The 20,796-nt window shown below is 40.2% G+C and overlaps 3 protein-coding genes across 3 annotated transcripts in view; 2 read left to right on the forward strand and 1 right to left on the reverse strand. All coding sequences in view use genetic code 11, as the record gives it.

The window, feature by feature from the left end:
• Positions 1–862: 862 nt before the first annotated feature.
• Positions 863–16,692, forward strand: EGR_01769 (Transient receptor potential cation channel subfamily M member; the record flags this gene model as incomplete). The annotated part of the gene is made up of 30 exons (XM_024491018.1): positions 863–1,171; positions 1,848–1,946; positions 2,806–2,904; positions 3,300–3,440; positions 3,840–3,916; positions 4,527–4,698; positions 4,993–5,164; positions 5,417–5,583; positions 6,256–6,451; positions 6,820–6,920; positions 7,151–7,281; positions 7,330–7,434; positions 7,554–7,723; positions 7,883–7,998; positions 8,189–8,338; positions 8,924–9,068; positions 9,394–9,586; positions 10,188–10,413; positions 10,482–10,586; positions 11,425–11,562; positions 12,672–12,873; positions 13,095–13,230; positions 13,966–14,156; positions 14,340–14,656; positions 14,732–14,783; positions 14,950–15,107; positions 15,510–15,809; positions 15,891–16,037; positions 16,222–16,335; positions 16,591–16,692. 30 exons carry the CDS (start codon positions 863–865, stop codon positions 16,690–16,692), a joined length of 4,731 nt encoding a protein of 1,576 aa, XP_024354474.1.
• A 977-nt stretch (positions 16,693–17,669) lies between these two features.
• Positions 17,670–18,092, forward strand: EGR_01770 (Acylphosphatase-2; the record flags this gene model as incomplete). Its single annotated transcript, XM_024491019.1, has 3 exons — positions 17,670–17,739; positions 17,843–17,942; positions 17,978–18,092. 3 exons carry the CDS (start codon positions 17,670–17,672, stop codon positions 18,090–18,092), a joined length of 285 nt encoding a protein of 94 aa, XP_024354475.1.
• A 652-nt stretch (positions 18,093–18,744) lies between these two features.
• EGR_01771 (Transient receptor potential cation channel subfamily M member) overlaps positions 18,745–20,796 on the reverse strand; it is a gene marked incomplete at both ends in the record, with an annotated part of 22,778 nt that continues 20,726 nt past the window's right edge. The window contains 4 exons of the mRNA XM_024491020.1: positions 18,745–18,849; positions 19,477–19,590; positions 19,661–19,813; positions 19,915–20,265. Of these exons, the coding sequence (XP_024354476.1) occupies positions 18,745–18,849; positions 19,477–19,590; positions 19,661–19,813; positions 19,915–20,265 (723 nt within the window). The remainder of the gene's footprint in view (positions 18,850–19,476; positions 19,591–19,660; positions 19,814–19,914; positions 20,266–20,796) is intronic.

The following is a 20,796-nucleotide window of genomic DNA, read 5'->3' on the forward strand; positions in this document are numbered from 1 at the left end:
GCCGATATGGTGAAATACAATATTGTTTGAGCAAAATTTTGTGTCTGTTCCTCCTCGGTGCCTTGTTGTCGCCTCAGTGCTGCACAGCCATATCTGTCTGGGTTCCAGCCAGCTAGTTGAGAGGTGGGCGAAGTATTGCATGCTTATCTAATTGAGGCCTTTGTACAGGTGTGGAAGGTAGCTTTAAAACGAAATCTCCTGGATGAATCACAGCCACGGCTAATGCAGATCCAGTTGTTAATAGCATTTCAGCAGAGTACGGGACTAGAGTAGTTGCCGAAGGTCGAGATCATTTTCAATTCGTCTGCTAGTAGTCGTTGCAGGTTCTCCCATCCTCAGCATGTACTCCTCTTCCCTCACTTTAAGGCTTAGCACTCAGGAATCGAAATCAATGTAACTGTCCTCCACCTTGTCAGCTCTCTGGAGCTTCCCCAAAGAGGGAAGGAAAAGTGCTATCAAGGCAGAACCTGTACCACTGGCGTATGGAAGAGCTGGGACCTACTAACATAGTCCAAAGGCCATCTCAACTGGCGAATTTACAGTGCTCGTACTCCTCAGTGCCGGTGTAAACGAATCAAAGAACCAAACACACAGTTGAAATGGCGCACTCAATTCCCAGAGATTAATGACACTACGTTTTATTAACATAGAAGATTTTGAAACCATCTGATAAATGCGCACTGATACATGACAGATTTTTTAGGTAAGATTGTTTTATCAAATCGAAAAAGCATATATCAAAGTTAATTACAAACCTACAGAAATCACCTGTTACAAATTGATCTTCGCGGTTAAAGTGCTCTAGATCACATGCTCAAAACACATTAAAAAGAACTGGGGCAGCTGCAACCACAATACACAGATGTCGATTGTGTCGCTTGGACAGTGGAGCAGGAAGCACAAACGGCGATCACAGCAATCCAGTCAGCAGCTGAGGTCGTCCATTCTACCATCTCTGCCGCTGCTGGGTCAGGCGATTGACGAGGATGGCGATACCACGAACTTGGATCCCGATGAGGGAGCCTTTTTTAGATTTCGAACTGATTTGAGAGATAGTGAGGTACTGCGTCTCATCGAAACCATTCAAAAGGATGATGCCAAGCAGTTCTCGAGCTTTACTTTTAAAAGGATTGAATCGCTTACTATGGACGTAACACTGACCGAACTCCCCGTAAGTAATCATTTTCAATCATTGCTATGGGTATGCTTAGTAAATCGTAATTGGGATACGCAATCACTTAAAGGTACTATATTAAGATTCTTTTCTCCCGAACTTTTGTCATGTTCGCATGTGATTGCTTGTGAGCTATTTATTTTTATTTCTGGACACCTAAGTAATATTACCAAATGCCAAACATGCCCATTAGCAAATTGTTTCCTTTCAAAATAATCGAATAAAAAGGGTTTGCTGATTTACCTACTGTAATCCAATAGCTATATTTAATGAAATGAGTGACGGGTGGATGACTTTAGTGAGTCATGCGGAATGTGTTTAATTATGCTTTGGAATTCTTATTTTTAGTCAGTTGAATATATGGCAAGATCGTTCTGGAATACACTGAAAAGCATTGGCCTCCTCCACACAGCATGCATTCTATCTGCCCACTCCATAATGGATGTGCTTCTGAGACGCAATATCACTTTCTCAATGACAGATGCAAGTGCCACATTCTTTAATTAATGCAACCTTAAGACTGCGCGATTCTCCCAGTTGAGGGCAGATAGTAAATCTCTTATTCGTACACCCTGTTACAGTTAACATATGCAAAGATGTTCATAAGACATTCACTCTGGTTATTGGAGTAATCTTTTAGATTGAAAAGGACTAAATAATTTCTCTTAAATAGGAAAGTGTCACTCCTGTCCACATTTGCGCGGCAATGGGTGATTATGTTGGTGTTAGGAAGCTACTTGTGGCAGGACTTCCCTACCTCACTCAGGATAGGGTAAGACTCAATTTATGATGGCCCTTTTTGCTGATATATTCTTACCAGAATTGATAGTTTACGTGGCTAGAGTGTTACCAACTCTGGGTAAGTTCCAGCTAGGCAGTGATCAGGCTCATTATAATCACCGCTGCCTATCCTCTGATTATAGAAACCGGGATTTTTCCCTTCAACATTCTGAAGTAATGAATCGCAACCACGTGGTCCCCAAATCAGTCGTTAAAAATACGAATTTGCATAGTAACTTATTACCTATAGTTATCAAATGTTAGGGGAATCAAGCTATGAACTCATGCACGAAAGATGCAATACAGGCAAGCACAGGATGAAGTGGTTTCGAGACTTTAAAATTCAATTAAGAAAGTGAAGTTCACACCTGTAAGTACCTGCATTTTTGGACAGACCTTCCCGTTTTGGTGATATCACACCCTCAAACAACTTTGTGTGCATATTCTTAGATTATACTTAGTAAATCTGCCGTGGACGGTGACCACTGTTGCCTTGAGTTTACTCGAGGGACAAATCACAAACGGGTCATTAACCCATTTTATTCGAAGATGCAGATGTGTGACTGTTAAGGAATTAAAGCGCTATTATGACAGTAACAACAATCCCACATCAACCAAAGTGAAGCTCCATTGGAATAATTAGTTCCCTACAGTTTTTAAATACCCTTCAAGTTTATACCATCAAATCCAGAACTATACAGTAGAGATTAATGGACAAGGAATATTCATAGTAAGAATATAATAGAAGTAGGGCATTTTTGGATACGAAGCTGAACATAGCATTCACATGCCAGCATCCGCCTGATTTTTTTTGGAGATAAAAAAATAATTATTTTTGCTTGTTAATGCAGCTGGGTCGAATACCTTTGCACTACGCAGCACAGACGAATCTACCCACGGTTATAATACTCCTAGCCAGGGACATATCTCTCCTAAACGTATCCGATTTTGTAAGTCATTCAATTTGAAAAAGAACAATGCAGTTAACGAGTTTGTAATCACCCCCGTTTCAACCGCATTAAACTTCAGAATGATACTGCTTTAGTTGTTTCAACAGAGCGATAATGTATCTAAAATAACCATCAAAGCATTTCCGAATCCAAAATTCAGTTAACGCTTGGGAAGCGCAATAACACGAACCGATGCGCATGGGAATCCGTTTTAAACTACCTCTTAAATATGGCAAATTCACTGCCTGCTTTTAGGATTAAAACAATGGTAGTTTGCTGTGTGGCTGTTTGAAGTGTGGAATGTAGCCTGTTACTCATACTCTTGAAATGACTTTCCTCTATCCTGCTGTCAAAATACGCCTGCGGGGGTTATTCGTGTGTAATACTCTGCTTAGGCGAACGAATTACCCCTGGCTTTCTGCAAGTATCATCAAAACCAAGCAATCAAAGAGTACATCATGGAAGTAACCAACGCGCAAAAGGTCGCACAACCATCCGATGACGTTGAAACGGACGTTGAGAATGACGAGGTTCAGGTGAGGTTTTAGGAGTGGACTTATGCTTCGTGAGGGTATGAATGCTGTTCATGGGCAAGGTAATTATCTACAACAAACATAGTCAAGAAATCAAAGTCCATTTATTCTCCGAATAACAAGGACTGACACTAGGATAGGTCTGGAGCCTGCTAAAAGGGTTCTGGTGCGTGATGTGGTTATAATGCGCGCTTTACTTTCTCCTTTCAACGAATGATTATTAGTGCAAGATTTCGTTTTATAAATAATGCTATAATTTGAAGGCCTTTGATTCCAGTAGTCCAACGATCTCACGTACGAAATCAGCTTTTTAACAAAATTGCATTACTAGCATTTCTCTCGTTTGTTTTGATTGGTAGGTCAGAAGTTCCCTTGCAGTACCTTTTGTTGATGTTTTGATAGGCGATGGTTTCACGTGGTGCACATTGCACACTGCCTCTGCACTTCGAAGCGTACTTATGTACCCGGGTCAGGCCCAGGTATTGGTAAGTAAACAGTCCTTTGACCTTCCATGATGCACACAATTGCACAAAGGTATTTGAACAGTTCACGCAACTCTGCAGTCTGTATCGGGGCTGGTCAAATCTCTCACAATCGGAACTCGTTTAATTATCTTTAAATGCGGCACAACGAGCATGCCAAACGTCTGTATTGCCTTTCCATGTACAGATTTCGTCCAATTAATGAACCAAAGTTTTTTCCATTTGAGACGTTTACAATCACCTAGTCATCTGTGCAATTGCTTTCGTGGATGTACTGAAAATACCCGTTCAGGTTTGAAGTAAACCAGTTTGACTGTATTTTAAAGCATCCGCTAGTTGTACTGAAAGTTAAGAACCAAATGTATTTTTAATGTCTTGTATACCAAAGACTAGACATCTTTGTACTCAGAAATATTCATTCATTCTCTATCAAATAGGCAATGTTGTTGCGATGGTTATCATGACAACCAACTAGAGTGAACGATCACTTTGCGAGCCTAATTTAATGTCTTTACACGAGCAACTTTGTGGAGTTTGAGAACCAAGGATTGTTAAATTATGCATTTCTTTATAAAAGCATCCTTTGGTTTTTCCTTAACTATTGTAGTCACAATCGTCAGACGCTTTGCGAGTGTTCCGATGATGTCGCCAAACACGAGAAATTCAGTGAAAGCGAAGTTCTCAATGAACTTATTGCCAGCAGAAGCGAAGTGTTTGTTAAGCAGCCAACCAACACGTTTGGCCAATTTGAAACTCCCTGCTCTAACTTGGTGGCAGAGGTATGTCCTGGCTATTGAAGTAACTCTGGGCAAATAGTTTCACAAAATGCAGTAAATGAAGGTCATCAACAAAACATCGACACACATCTGTCATAATCCCAGTTGCGGAGCTGTAGGATGACTAGAACTCGCAAATGATGAAAAAGATGCAACAAACCTTCGGCTTTACAAACACTCTTTTCATGTGTAGTTTAAGTGAATGAAAAAGATGACACATTTGAAGCACATTGCATGCTCAAGTTATTCATCTGGTGTGGAAGGACAAGCATAGCTACGTATTTCTCACTGTTTCAGTTCGTGCGCATAGCCGACGACACACCAGTTGATAATCTTGCTGAACTGTTTTTTGGAATTTGGAAAATGAGGAAGCCTGATCTTGCACTCACTCTCTACGGATCAGTGCCCCAGCAGAAGTCCTTTCAGAAGCGATTTAATAACATGATCTTCAGTATTTTCCAAAAAACCTGTAAGTTTATAGTGCTTGATGCTAAGATAGGTTGGATTAAACCTCCATAGCAAATTAACTGTTTCACGAGTAAGAAACTGCCCTACCTAGTTTTTCACCGCCAGATTAAGATGTTATGCTGCATCGAAAAACTTAGCTGCGTTGACATCGATATCCCGTCACTGAAATAATGAACACCTGTCTTTTATCATATGCCATTATTAACACCAAACTTGGTGACCCTCTTTCACCTGACGTGTGAATGCGCTTTAGTAACATGGGTAATAACGGATGGCATCTACGACAGCGTAGCTGAGACGATGTCCCACGGAATACGTGGCTACGCAGAGGCTTACGGACTAACCAAGTTGCAAGTCATTGGGATTGTTCCCTGGCGGCGTATGTCCTTCCAGGCTGACCTTCACTCCGCTGATTTTTCGGTATACCTCCACCTAAAGTTGCATGCCTCTGTGCCGGATTATCTGTAGACATGAATGAAAGAAAGCTGATACTATGAAAGCAAGCCAAACACTTTACCTCATACATTTTATTCTGTTTAAATCAGAATAACTACAATTTCTTTACTAAGTAGACATTTTCTCTATTCATGTATTCCAGGTTTTCCAACTGCTTGCTTACTGCTAGCTACTTAGCCTTTAGACATTTACGACCATGAGCATCAGAATACCAAAAGAACTAACCTAGATGAACCCCTCTGTAACTGTATAGCCTGTTTTTCATTATTAGTAGGGGACTAAGCTAACTCGCCTACAGGTCATGAATTTGAGTTAGAATCACCCGGGGAAAAGCAGTCTCGACAGAGCAGAGCTTTACGGTAAGTGGGCCATACACATGTTCTGACCTGTATGGACGATCGAAGAATACATGCCTGTCTAGACATGAAAACTGGCAGGATGGAAGTCAGAGCGGTCTACGCTAAACAAGCCCACAAACAACCGATGTTGGTAGTCCATAAACCGGAGTTGTAGCCAAGAGTAGAAATGATAAGTACAAAACTCATTAGCCTGGGAAAAAGCTGTGACATTAAAATTTGTTAACAAAATTTAGTGGCAAGTATAATTGTACTTTGTCAATTTTTCATACTACTGTAGGGTAATTTCCAGGCAAGGTTTCCCGATCGTGAACGAAAATTAGCTATCCAAACCCAAATTGCGCCTTTCCACACCCGCTACCTTTTTGTCGACTCAGGCGCCAGAAATGATGTTGATTGCATACAAAATTTCCGCACGCAGTTCGAAGTTTGGCTCTCCAAAATACGCCTGGACGAGGAGACCTTTGAGCTATCACGTAAGCCGTGGAAATTGTTGATGAAACATTGGCTGGTAGGTGTTTTGCGTCTATTCCATTGCATTCTGCCTAGTGACTCAGTTTGCCAATAGTAACAATAGGTATAAATGAAGACACGATGGCTAGAAATTCCAGTGAAATCTGAGATGGACAATGTCGTGCATGCAAGCTTAAATTACCGAGCATTAAATTGTTGTCTTCTCATTTACAATAGCTTAATTGCAATGGGCTCACTAGTACTATGCACAGGGACTGACGTTGGCTATATTGCCAAGAGACAACACGCTAACTTTTGCTCATTCCTCATAAGTACACTTGGGAAACTTATGATGAATGAAGGTTGCTTCACTTTGGTATTCCTTGTTCAGGTAATATCCCACTTTGTGGACTTCTCGTTGCAGGGAGGCCGGAGGATGCTCTGGGCGTCTATCAAGCTCTTTGTCGAAATATTCCGTTTGTTATTGTAGCAGTGAGTTGTTACAATTTAACGAATTGCAAACACCAAACAGACGGGTTAAAATTACTAGTCACACCTTGAATAACCCAGAATAACGAAGCAATGCAGTTTATAAAAAAATAGAAATTACTACCATTTCACTACCTGCTAAGCAGAATGCCTTCAAGTCACTCGTAGTAGATAGACACCAGTGAAGTCTTTAAGCTTTAAGCAGTCAATTGATGGAATACCTTTCCCTCTAGGATAGCGGCGGCCTGGCATCTATTCTGGAACGATGCGTTTCGGAAATGGAATATTTACAGGGCAGTGGAAATTCATACACAGACGATGGGCTAGGTGAAATAGAGCTTGATGAGACTGAATCCTCCGAGAGGTTGGTACACTCAGTTCTTCGCCTACTTTTCATGGCATCCCTCATCAGGACCCAAGTGAGGCTAAATGATACAGAAAGTCTCGGCACTAAGAATAACTCACATCCCGGTTGTGATGGCGATACGCGTCTGTTTGAGAAAAAGAAGCAGAAATTGTCTAATCTTTGAGGAACAATCCTGAGTTCCTAAAGAAAAGCAAAAAACTACCTCACAGACTTGTTAGGTTTACACATCGAAATAATTTTCAGTAATAAGCGGTCAGTATTCCTTTTAGAGTCCTGGAAATAATGTTCCAGTATTGGACAGAAGAAGAAATCCAACAGGAGTCACTCGATATGGTTTTAAAAATTGTGGCCTATTCCCAGCTGATAGAATTCTTTTCCAGTGACAAGGGCTTAGAAGGGACGTTAGACAGGAGCGTTTTATCGTCACTCATCAATCCAGGTTAGTCTCACAAATGGCTCTCGGTAAAGCCAGCATATAGTTATTAGGGAACCTTCATAGCAGTGAATGCTATTTTCCAACTGTAATATTTCTTATTGTTGTCGAATGGCTTATTTTCATAATAAATAATTAATATGAGTCGCGTTTTTCCCATTTCAGCTCTCTTTCAAACTCAAGAAAGTCAGTATACCTGGAAGCCGAGACTTAAAATAGCATTGGAATTGGACCGCTCAGGCTTTGTGCTGGAGAAGATTTTGGATGGTGCAAAGTGGACGGTAAGGTTATGCTGTAAAATTCGACCAAAGCTGTTGCTAGTCTTGGAATGTCGAAATGAGTGGTCAGCCATTTACTTAAGTGTACTAGTTATGGAGGTTAGCTATAAGTATACTTTCGTGGAGAGCGAGGTTATCGTCGAACGAGACCAGCCCTATTTCCGCGAAATAACAGTTACCGATTTTCCTACAGCCCAAGGAAATGGAACCTTTTGTAATAAGTTGCCTTTTGAAAAACAAAGTGGATTTCCTTCGAATATTTACTGATGTTGGCTTTGAAATCCACGAGTTTGCCAGTACAAAGATAGTGGAAGAACTATATTCTGTTGAAGCGCAGCGAAACGTACGTTTTCACCGGTCTTTTGATTTACCACGTTTGTATTCTGATGAACTGGCTCATCCAGTTCCACCTGACTGACAATTTTTGCATTTAATATAACCTCGCAAATGCAAACGTTTCCTTTAGAGACGCAAACATCTTGAGCAACGTAATGACACCTTTGTGTAGGCTCGTTATTTATCAAACCTGCTCATTTATTTACAGCTTCCTTAACTACATTCAGTTCAACTATTACTTTTGAGAGAAGAAGTACAAAACGTTGGTTGAGAGCTCCAAATTCGACAAATTTAGTACATATAATACTCTAAATCTATGGTTGACTTCTTACATTTCTACCGCCACGCATCAAATTAATACAGGAATCCTCCTTGTCCAGCGCAGATTATTAACAGTCCGCAATTTCTATACAACTTTTATTTCAGACACTCGGAGGGGCCAGCTTGCGCGAATTTCTACTTTATTATGAAGCAAAGGTAGAGAAAATCTTTCAAACAAGTTCTATGGTTGAGAAACTTTTGAGCATTTTGAATCTTTATTGGAAATAAAGTAGTCTAAAATGTTTAATCGAATTCGATTTTGCGATTGCAGGTACCGGCACAAATTACCATCGAAAGAGTCAGAAAAACCCTTCGAAAACTCATGGGCCATAATCTTTTGACCTATAACAAAGAGAACCCAAAACCACCCGGAGCTATAAGGAGGACCTTAAGAGGCGGCACTTTTGACTCCAAATGTGAGACACCCCTTCCCCTGTTCCTCTTAAGCAGAAAGTGGAGACTGACATACTTTTATGGCATTCGGGTGCTTTTTTACAAAAAATGAGTTAGATGCACTTATCAAACCATGGGAATCCTAGAGAAGTTCCTCTTTGCACATAAAATATGCTCATAATACTCTCTCTTAGATTTTAAGCATAAAAAGGCCTAAAAAGAGGTCACTCACGGTATTAACACTGCGAATTTAGACAAGGGCCAACAAAATTCGTCTGCATTTTCATAACAGTTAATTTCTTTGCTTGAGATTGATGCCTAATTCAAGTAAATGTCCGTTTCGACAAGCAAAACGGGACCATTGCATACAGTACCTCTACCTGTGGGCGCTAGTCACTCGGCGTTTTGAGACAGCACACTTCCTATTGACGATGCTAACTGATATATCCGCGGGGGCCCTCTTCGCTGCAACCTTCTTGCGCTGCATATCCAAAAAAACTCGATTCCTTTCTGATAGCGTGGACCAGAGAAGATACGCTAGGTTCGTTCTTGCTGTTTTCTTTTAACATGACATAGGAGTTATGAATCTCCTCAGCGAAAAATAGGTCGAGTTAAATTATTACAGTTAAATGTCAATCAATTAGTCAATCACTCAACCACCTTGCGGACCATCATTCCGCTTGGAATTGCTATGACCAGCCGGGACTGCGATGAATACACTTGTTTATTACAAAAATGAAGCCTGGCAAAAATGTAACAATTTACAAGGCTTATTTTCACACTGGGTGTTTAGGATTTTTATGAATCCCTAATAGCTCTGGACCTTCTGATCGATGGAAAGGATCTTTTTTATGCATGATATTGGTAATAATGACAGGAAAAATTTGTTTTAGCTATCTTTTTACCCATACTTCAAAGCAGGCTTTTATCCTATTGTTGGATTTCAGAAGTTGTTATTGTCAAGTAAGACGGCTGTTTGAAATCTTTCTTATCTTTTACGAAATATGCATAAAAAAATACCTAGCTTGAAAAGATACTTATAGTTCCATTGCTGAGAATGATAGATTACTGTAAGAGAATGTTCGTTTGTCTTGAGCAATTGACGCGAGTAAAAGGTTGCGAACTGCTCTTTGTTGCTTCAGTGAGTTTGAACAACTAGCTGTTTCAATTTTGGATGCCTGCTATTTCAACAACAAGGAAAACACAATGAATCTGTTGGTGATGGAGAGAAGGAGTTTTGCCATGCACTCATGCATGATGATCGCCTCAGAGGGCAACTGCAGAGAGTTCATGCAGCACCGGGCATGTCAGGAATACTTGGATCGCGTATGGGCTAACACACTTCTCATTAAGAAGCTATCTGGGAGGGTAGGCATTTTAATCCATTAAATGGAACGAGAACTTGTAGTGTACCTATTGTACAATCTATTTTGCAGTTCATCTTGAGCATCGTAGTTGGAGCCGTATTTCCTCCTGCTGTTCCCTTCGTGGCTGAATACGATGAAGCTATGTACGCTAAGTCGGCTAAATCACGGAAAGCAGTGAGTTTGTTTGATTTCTAAATTACAGTTTTAGCAGACCAACATCGAGTTTAACAGCAAGTATGTACTCAATAGTTCTGGTAAAGCTTAAATGCAGGAATAAAGCAATTGGTTCTCTTTTTACCTTTTGAGGCCAGCCATTAAAAATGAATGGATCCATGTTCCCAAAACATGATATATTACTCCATTTTTTAAAGTGGTTTAATAAACATGGCTTTATTGTGAATCCACATTTTCGCTAGCCATTAAAGTGGATGGACTTGTTCAAATGTTTAGAAGCAAAGCCCGTTTACAAAAAAATCCCTCTCAAAAAGGCGTGACTCAAAAAAGTTGTTTGTACTATCATCGAAGCTGAATTAATATACTTATTTACCATATAAACCAAATTCCTTAACACTTTAGAAGAAGACGACTTCAGCGCATATTTACAAGAAAAAACTGCGAGACTTCTATCGTGCACCATGCGTTCGGCATGCCTACCAACTTGTGAGGTTTCTTTTGTCTGGCAAATTTCCTTTTGAATGGATGGTGTTTGGGGAATTTGTTGAGGCATACTGAAAGCAAAATTTAGAAAAGGATAAACTTATGACTAGAATTTTTACTTTAAGTTTAATAGTTTAATTTTAAGTCTAATTTTAATAGATAAATCTGATTATTTCCAACTTTAGAATGGATACAATGATACCTAGGCATATCTGCTTTTAGAGCACTAATTGAAAGCACCAATAAAAATTTTAACTTGACAGAATATTGGTGAGAGGTTCTTACTGCCGAATTTCGGTTATTAATGATGGTAGCAAACTGAAGGAAGATCATATTACTTTTATCCGTCTCTAAGGCGACCAACATACTCCTCTTCTTCATCCTCCTTGTCAACATTGAAGTAGAACTCGACTACTCTAGCAGCGTAATGTTCAGCATTTCAGCATTCATGATCCTCACGTTCATAACACATTTCATCGAATTCGTGAGAATCGTAAGTTTGTTTCGTTGGACCGAATTAATGTTACCGCATTTTAATAGGCCCAAGATTTTTAACAAATAGTTTTTTTAGAACTTACACCGCAATAAATGATCATGAGCAGTGTCTCTTTCGTTAGCTATGTACGTCAGCAAATTGCTAGTTGCTTGAAAGATGAAAGAGTGGGGCATTCAATGGATAGTGAAGCGCAACTATAACAGAATGAAATTTCAGTGGTGTATACTACCAAGAGGGCAGTAATTCTATCCAAAATCTGCTCTGATGCCGTTCCCATAACTTCTGAACTTTGATAGTAAAGCTAACTTTGGAATCATATACTTTTTAATGTCTTTGTAAATAACTCTGGTACAATAGAAATGCATGAAATGTTCAACTTATGTGTTTGAAAAACAATTTGAACTTGCACGCTTGAATATATTTGGAAAGCCTGATTATTGCTAAAGGTTCCATAAATTACTTTATAGGCTTTCATCAAGTGGATTTCGTTGCCTGTATTCCTCTCTGATTCGTATCACAAGCTAATCGTGGTTACGTGCGTTGCCTACATTCTGGGGACCCTGTTCCAGTTACTATTCGTGTTTGTACTGCCAAAGACGTACATTTTGGAGCAATTCAGTCAGGGCTGCTTGGCAATTTCCCTATTTTTTCCTTTTATCAAGACATTGCGACTCCTTTCCATTGGTGAATACGTCGGACCGAAGCTGCAGATGATCAAAAAGATGGCAAGTGTTAACCACCAAAAATACAATAACAGTGGATTATAGCTGCTGTCCACCAAGTACAAATATGTAATATCGTCCCTTTAAGCAGTATGAAGTTCTATCATTTATCATTTACACTAGTTGAATTTACTTCTTGGGTGTGGCTAAATCGCGTTTAGTCGTTCGACGTTTAAATAAACCTGTAGAGATATGCGTTACTGCTAAGTAATGAATACATCAACTGAATGCATCTCATTTATAGGTATGAAAACTGGCTACTTTTATCGAAGCTAACATTCAGATAATTAAAACACGAATTTCCTGATAACAAATAAAGACAACTAATTCAGGTGATCATTTGACGCGGTAGGTAACTTGGGTGTTTTTCCACTTTTCCTTCAGACGAAAGGAGATTTGTTGCCTTTCTCTCTGATTCTCTGCATATTTTGGATTTTGTACTCCCTATTCTTTTCCGCGATTGTTATTCGTCCCAATACTATTTACAACCCGTCTGACGCTCTGAGTAGTCTTTTTTACACCCTGCAAAGTTCGTTCTTCCAAATGTTTGGCGAATTTCAAGCTGAGGATTTTATTAACCATTACGGTGAGCCTTATTTTTGTGTTGTTAAGAAATTGAGTCTAGTATTCTACTTCTAGTCAAATGCAAGTTCCATCTGTTATCATATCTCCTGCAGTTATGATGAATCCGTAGAATTTACCTGCCTATGTTCTGCTCTATTACAGGATAGGATCCAAAACAGCCTCAGCAACTGTGCTTCATTTTCCTCTTTTCTCAAATGTACCCCATTTGCTTATTTACTGTAGGCGATAGAGAATGCGCAAACATTACAACACCCGGCTGCACCTATCCGGGATACCGTGTTCTCATTCCACTCCTGATGGCTATTTTCACTCTGACTACACACGTTCTACTCATCAACCTGCTAATTGCCATTTTCACGTGAGTTGTAACGCGAACAGCGGAGTTTGCATTGGAACAATTTACAGCCTCGGCAACATCGGGTGGAGTGCATTTCGTCTTAAAATGCTATCTGCATTTCATTTACAGCCTTCACAAAGCACTTCCTATCATCGAATTCACGAAAATTGATAAGCAGTACACAGTGAATGCAGGTCGAAAGACGTCTGTCTTTTTTGAAAAAAACTATTCGGAATCACCTAGCCAGTGGCAGTCCCACTCTTGGAATCTATTTTACTTACTTGCCAAGAGGTCGTGGAATGTGTTACGCTGGACAATGAAAAGGAACATATTTTTTGATACTCATGAATTTCCCTAGTGCAAATCGTCCACGATTGATTAGTACTGATTCAGACTGCAGTGGGGTCGCAAATCTCTAGGCTCTGCAAAAAGCTCCTTCTTTAGAAAATCACGCTTATTTTCAGTAGCATTATTTACAAAGTCGGTCTTACTACTAGGCAAATACAATTGTGGATATTAGAATTTTAATTTTTTACGACTTTCAAACTCGTATGGCTGCTAAATAGAGGTTCTTAAACAAGTGTCTGGAGTTTGGTAGGAAAGATTTGCAAAAAACTGCCTTATTTCGTTTAAAACTCAACAAAAATTCTTTAAATTTGAGAAATCAAAGTCTATCAAACCCATTACGAAAGTGGAGAGATTCACATTTCCATATAATGGTGCACATCGATAAGGGACCGATTCTTCATGCTTCAGTAAGACTTATGACAGGATGGTGGCGATTTCTCAACAACTTTGGACTATGCAGCGCTACAGATTAGTGGAGTACATTCTCGTCGGGTCTGTTCAGCCGGGACCCTTCCTCATTTTCTCCTTCGTCTATCAACTTGCTGCTCTCTTCTGTCGATCGAAAACCTCGAATAAATCAAATAAAAAAAGACCGTTTCGTAAGATTGCTTCCACTTTACGTTCTTGTTACTTTTGAATATGCACCAATTTACTAAGATATAGAACAAGTTTAGTGTTATAATCAACAGTTTAAAAATTACCACTGGTCCTGGGTAGTTGTTTGCCTAATAATTCTTTACCAAAGTTGCTATTTAGCCGAAATTGAAAATTTTTCCTGCCAGGCAAATCGTTTGAGGATAATCCGGGTCGCGAACGACAACTGATAAACTGGGAGAAGCTAAGTGCCCTCGTAATGATGGGCATGCATGACGAGGGTCAAGAGCTGGAGAGGGCTTCCAAGGGTGGAGTTACGTTAGAGAATAGGCGAAAGGCCACGGAAAGCTGGAAAACGCCAAACGACAGGTCTTGGCAAATTGTGCGCAGAATCGTGCCCCCCACTATGGTCCTACAAAGTCTCGCAAAACCGGGACCTGTGACCGATGCTCTGGCGAAGAAAATTGACGACATCGATTCAAAGTTGGAGAAAATAAGTACTATTGTGCGTCTAGTTTTGGTACAAACAATCAATTTGGTAATTTTAAGTTAAAACATTGCTATTCCATTTTTGCCGTAGATGTCAGGTCGACCCGTTGAGCCCAAGCTTCTTTTGCCGTCCAATGTTAAGCGTAAGCGTGCATGTAGTACTGGTTTTGAAAATATAAGTCTTGAAGGACGTCAGTATTTAATGTTGAATGCACTACACAGAAGGAGTTGTTTTCATTCGTTTTTAAGCGTCTAAAGCTTGCATCACCCCAATTCTATCAATGAAAGGATAATTTTTAGCATCTCTAGGACTGTCTAGAGAAGGAAGCCATAGATCATCACTCAATTCGATTGACACCTCAGATGTGCCGATTGTGGCGCAGTGGCGTAACCACCAAATAGCTATTTATTCGTCATTGACAAGCGACACCACACCACATACCCTGGATCCCCCCATTCCCTGGGAGGTCAGTGCCACTTTTGCTTAATTAAATCTGATTATTTTGACAATATTTAGGATCATTTTATAACAAATGCGTAGTAAGCCTTAAATCACTTTTATGCAGATATTCTAAGTAAGCAGATGGTGCACTGACCAATGGCAAGGATGATAATGGAATTGCGTCTCTATCTGTTTGATGATGCTTTGACATTTGTTGAATAGCTGGCTGGCAAACTTAGCCCTTTTTAGGTGTCTTATATTTATTTTAGAGCAAATCATATTTACGCTCTAGATTCTAGGAAGCGGGAACGTAAGTCCATTGCGTCGGAATTGAAAAATCGGAAACCCATTTAGCAATACATGGGTTTAATTTGGGGCAGTGGTGATTCTATGTAATGCGGTTGTGCTTTTCGTCTATTCTTTTGAGATGCCCTACCCGAAATACCGCGCGATTCCCTGGAGTCCTCGCAGGTTCATGGTACCTCAGTGGCAAAGCGACAGCATGCCACCTCCCGAAGCGTCTCGGCTACATTCATTTGACTCAACAAATTTGAGCTTTTGTGATTCAGCACCAAGGAACCCTGAGGGTCGTGTTGGCACGGCTGGAAAGGGGCTGCTACCAAAATATGGCGCTAATTCAGCCTGCATAATTGTGGTGGCTCGTGGAAGCATCAGCGACGAAGTACTTGTTTTAAAGGGAATTCGTCCACAGGCGCAATTTCCTTGGGTATGGTAATCAGCTGAATGAGGCTTTGCAGAGCGCCTGCGTTAAAATTCAGCTTCAATATGTCTACTAACTTCTTTTCAGTTTCTCTGCACTCATCCCCCAAGTTGTAATCAAACAACTTGTTTCAATGGATTGGTCCGAACTTTTTGCCAAAAGTGTCAGAACAGTGAAACCGAACCGACAAAAAAAGCTGTGATAGATGATTTCATCGCCTCGTTCGTCCAATGTGTACGTTATTCAACTCTCTTCTCTTCTGATCACTATTGCAGGCATGAAATCAGTTTTAATTTAACTTTGTGGCAGGAATATTATATTTTTTGTTTCATATCATTGTTACGGTTTGAGTACCTATTCATAATACATTAAGTGAACAGTTAAAGCCTAAAACTGAAAGCAGAAATCATCATTTTAGATTGAAGTCGGGTCAACATCGGATCCAATCAATTGCGATAATGCTTGGCTTTCTGTCACGGCAATTCATTTTCAGATTCCACCAAACTACAAATGGATATCTGACTTAGAAAACGTAAGTTAGCTATAACTTGAAAGAAATCAAAAGCAGCTATCTACCTTTTAATGTGGTAGTTCACGTTACAGAATTTTGCACACTACTTCCTAGTGCATTCCTATTCTTAAAAGGTCACCGACAAAGAAATCAGAGCACATTGGTGATTCATGAACTCACGTAACAAAGGCAAAATCAACGAATCTATGGGGCAATGATGTAATCAACATGGGACGCTATTTATAACTCTACGAGGTTGATGTTTTCCTTTCACAGATATTGGCGGTCAAGGATAGCACACCTTCATGGGTCCGAACGGACAATTTGCCAGCCCTGAGAAGGAGTCATCTAGCTGCGCTAATGGCGATTAAACAGTAATCATGAAAACAAAAAGTGTGAATTTAGTGGGTTATCGTAGTGACAACAATTGGCTTCTCCGGACACTTTTATTACAAAGAAAACAAACATCTCTTTCTTTTCAAAATATCAATTTTCATTACAAAAAACCTCATGAACAGTGAGGCCCACTGAGGGTAAAGGCAATCCTTTAATAAAATGATAAAGTGAAAAATGGACTTGTACGAGCATCGTATGGCCAACGTTACATCGATTTGAGCGTTGGTTGGTGCCTTAAGTTACTTCTTGATAAGAAACTATCACTTGATTCGGTTTACGAGCATGACAAAGCGGTGGTAAGTTGCCCACATTTACGCTACCAGACACAACTGAAAGACACTAGAGAATAGTGTGTAGAGGGTGTTATGAGTGAATTCGGTAAGGAGTTTCTACATCGCCCCGGGTCTTCCCTAGATTGTAACAGCCTAAATACTGCCAAGGTCATGTATTGCCATCATGTAGGAGGTTTCGGAGCCCACCAGCATGACCCAAAAGCCACGTCACAGGGCAATTAACTCTGAGTCAAGAGTCCCCATAGTTAAAAGACATAGAAAATTACAAAATTAAGTAAATAAAGGAATCGAATTTGCTATCATGTTAGCCTAGAGGTGTTTCGTAGGTGCAACTAATTAACTGTACTTCTGCAATTGCAACATTTTAAAGCAAAAAATATACAATTACAACGACAAAGAGCATAAATGTTAAGAATAAAAAGTTGTTAGGTATACCATTCATAGGTATGACAATTTTACAAAAAATGTAGAATACACGCACTCCCTTATAAGAAAGCAAATAAATTTCAAAACTTAAAAGAAAAAGTTTTAATAAATAATGCTAATTTGCAGATTGCCTTTGTTTCTATACCCTTCTGGCACTATACAACAGGTAACCCGGTCAACTTGTCAGCCTTTTTTCCGCTGGCTGCTGTCGCTCCATCTTATTCTATTTCATCATCGCTAATGGCAGCCGCTCCAGGTGATACGGGCCAACTAAAGAGGATAGGCTTTGAGGTTTTCGGGAGAGTCCAGGGTTAGTACTTAATCACATGTATATAGTAACTCTATTGATAGGCGTGTTTTTCCGCAAAGTTTGTCGGATTTTTTACATTTTAAGGGATTCTAGTATACGGCAGCAACAGCAAAGCAGAACAGCATTGTTGGTTGGGTGAGAAACACGCCTAGTGGAACAGTTGAGGGCGAAGCCGAAGGGTCCGTCTCACATATTAATACTTTGTAAGTGTCGTATTTACTATTTACTCCCTCCATAGTAAAGAGTGGCTTCAGCATACAGGGAGTCCCAAGTCACGAATTGAAAAGTGTGAGTTCAGTTATGAGAAAACCATTGATAACCTTACTTTTGATTCTTTCCGGATTATTAAGTAGCTTGGTACATAATTTCAGCAGCAGTAAAGCTCTTCATTTATTGTTATTTGCCTGATGACTTGGGAAACTTTTCGTTGGGTAGAACAATTCCAGATGGGTGGAATTCGGCCGTTTACGTGCTCTATGCCACTCAGGCTCTTCTGTTGATGGTGTTGTCTGGGGCGTTGTGTATCACACACCGTTCTATCGTCGATCAACTCGTGGAATTCTAGAATGTGGGCGTGTTAATCATCTGTTGGGATTTGATATAGGATGATGGCTTAACAGTCATGCAGCTATGAGGGTGGCAAATTGAATCCAGCCTTTTCCTCCTAGGATCGGTTTGATGTCTTCCACACCACGACCCCTGATATGGAGTCTGAAGTTTGGGGTCTACTGGGTCCATGGAGGTTTTTTTACGGGTCATGGTCAATCTAAGTGTCTCAAAGTCAGCTACTTATTCTCATTCGGCAGGGTGGAACCACCTTCTGCGCTTCCTCGCTGGATTATGGAAAAGTAGGACGATTAGTAAAAATTCGTGTTTAATTAAGTGCCTGTGATATTGTCTTAATCGGTGTACATTATCGTACTTGTTTTTCAGGGAATTAGTAAAGTGCACATAACAAGGTGGTAGCCGAAAACGTAGATGATGCGCGATGACTATGTTCTGGAACTAGTTCGCATAGATTGCTTTCAGCCCCTCCAAGTGGCTCTTTCGCATAGGCGGTAGATCATCAAGTCTTGCCCACATCGTCGTGCCTCCTTTAGTTTTGAAAATCTAGAGAATGGTACGATAAACATAGACTGTGAGTTGTAGTGAAGAGCTATTTCCTAAAAGGCAGTTTGCTTTCGTGTATTGTGGTACATACAGGTAAATTCCCGTCTGATTCTTATTTAACTGTCATCTCTCTTATGCGAGAATGTAGGAACAAGGTGATAGGTTACCGATTTGGATGGATTTTAGGCACCACAACCTTATAAATGGAAGGCAGCGATAGAATCTCATGGCTTAATTCATCATTTATCGTCGAACCACCTAATCTTAGTACTTAGGGGTAATGCAAAGTGCAGATGGGATTATTGGTTGCGCTTTTAATTCGATGGATATAATAACCTTTACTTTATCAGTTTACACTCAATTTGATTAATCCAGCTCATTCTCTTCAGGTGATAAGTAGATTGCTATAATTATCCTTAATTTACTTAGCTACAAGATCAGTATTCGTCTTATTTCTGTAGTGAAAGTTCCAAGGTAGAGGCGTGCCAAAAGGCATTAGTATCGAACTACACGAGAAACCGCTGTTGCAACAGTCAACAGTAGTGATTTAGACCACACACACATGTCCACTTATCCATTAGGAAATGTCACAACTGCCTTAATTATCAATTGTATAGAGGAACTTACCCGTTCAACGTTGCAAATAGATGGGAACGGTGAGATAATCTTAAAGTGAGCGATCGTTACTTCAAGCCACGCATTGTCACAGTTTATTGGATCAGAAACTGGCCCTACATACACCTGGAATGTAACGTACTGTACTAAAAGGATCCAAAATGTCGGTACAAGGAGGTACCTTTTTACAACTCACATTTTTACTGTATGTGGCAATAAGTCGTTGCAAGACTGCAGAATCAATCATTACAGATTTTTCACCCACCACGATCATTTGCCCGCAGAATCCTCTTACAAGCTCCTTATGACAAGAAATTTGATCACAGTCCTTTTCATGGTAGCAGAGGAACTGTTAAAATAGGAAGGAACGACATTATAAACCGTAGTTATTTCAAAAGGAATACATAAACTAATGACGAATGAAGCGATTAAGTGGACGATTTACTGTACCCATGGAAACTGGGCCTGTGCTCGAACGCCCTTAAGAAGGAGCACCTCTTCGACGTCGCTGAACCCACTTCGCTCGACGACGACAATGCAGGCGGAGTTGCCGCCGAATTGGGGTAGCAGTCCCCTTCCGGCAATGCCAACACGACCCTCAGGATTCCGAAGCGCCTCCTCCGACCTGACGGGCGAGGAAGAAGTAGTCGTCATCACACTGGAATCCACTGAGAGAATGCGGCAGGAAGCGTGCCTCTTCTCTAGTGTGCTCGGTGAGGTCTCACCTACGGTCATCTGCCAGGCGGGGATCAAATAGCCATTGGGTCGCCATCGAATTGGCGAATAGTCTGGAAATGGGTCCTACAGCACAGACAAGCTTAAAGTTTTAGCCTCATACACGTGAGGATGGGTAAAATATAGACGAGGTACTTGCGTTGAATTTCAGGTACACATTAGGATGCAGTCTATGTAATGGGCAAATTGTCTGCCTAGGGTCAACGCCAGCCTCATGGGAAGGAGTTGCCTGCATGTACTACCTATGGCTGATCCTTAATCTTGCTTTTATTTATTTTAAGAGAAGTCGAAAAAACTCATATACGAGTAGATCAATGAAGACTAAGTCTGGGAAATATATCAAACCTACAATCCCATACAAGCAAACGATGTGAATACAACTTAAAAGTGGACGTCAAATTAAGTCATTCGTGCTTGGACTTTGTGGATTTAATACTAGAAAGGGATTAGAAATGTCAAATCAGTTGGTTTTGCGACGATCGCAATGTCGAAGCCAAAAATTGTGATAATTAAGTACTGAAATGATATCACAAGTTTCGATTAAAGCCTTAGCAAGGAAAATTTCCTTCACGTCAAGCGAACGCACATCCCACGGAA

Source organism: Echinococcus granulosus (genome assembly GCF_000524195.1).
Source record: "Echinococcus granulosus chromosome Unknown EG_S00007, whole genome shotgun sequence".
In the NCBI taxonomy this organism is placed as follows: domain Eukaryota; kingdom Metazoa; phylum Platyhelminthes; class Cestoda; order Cyclophyllidea; family Taeniidae; genus Echinococcus; species Echinococcus granulosus.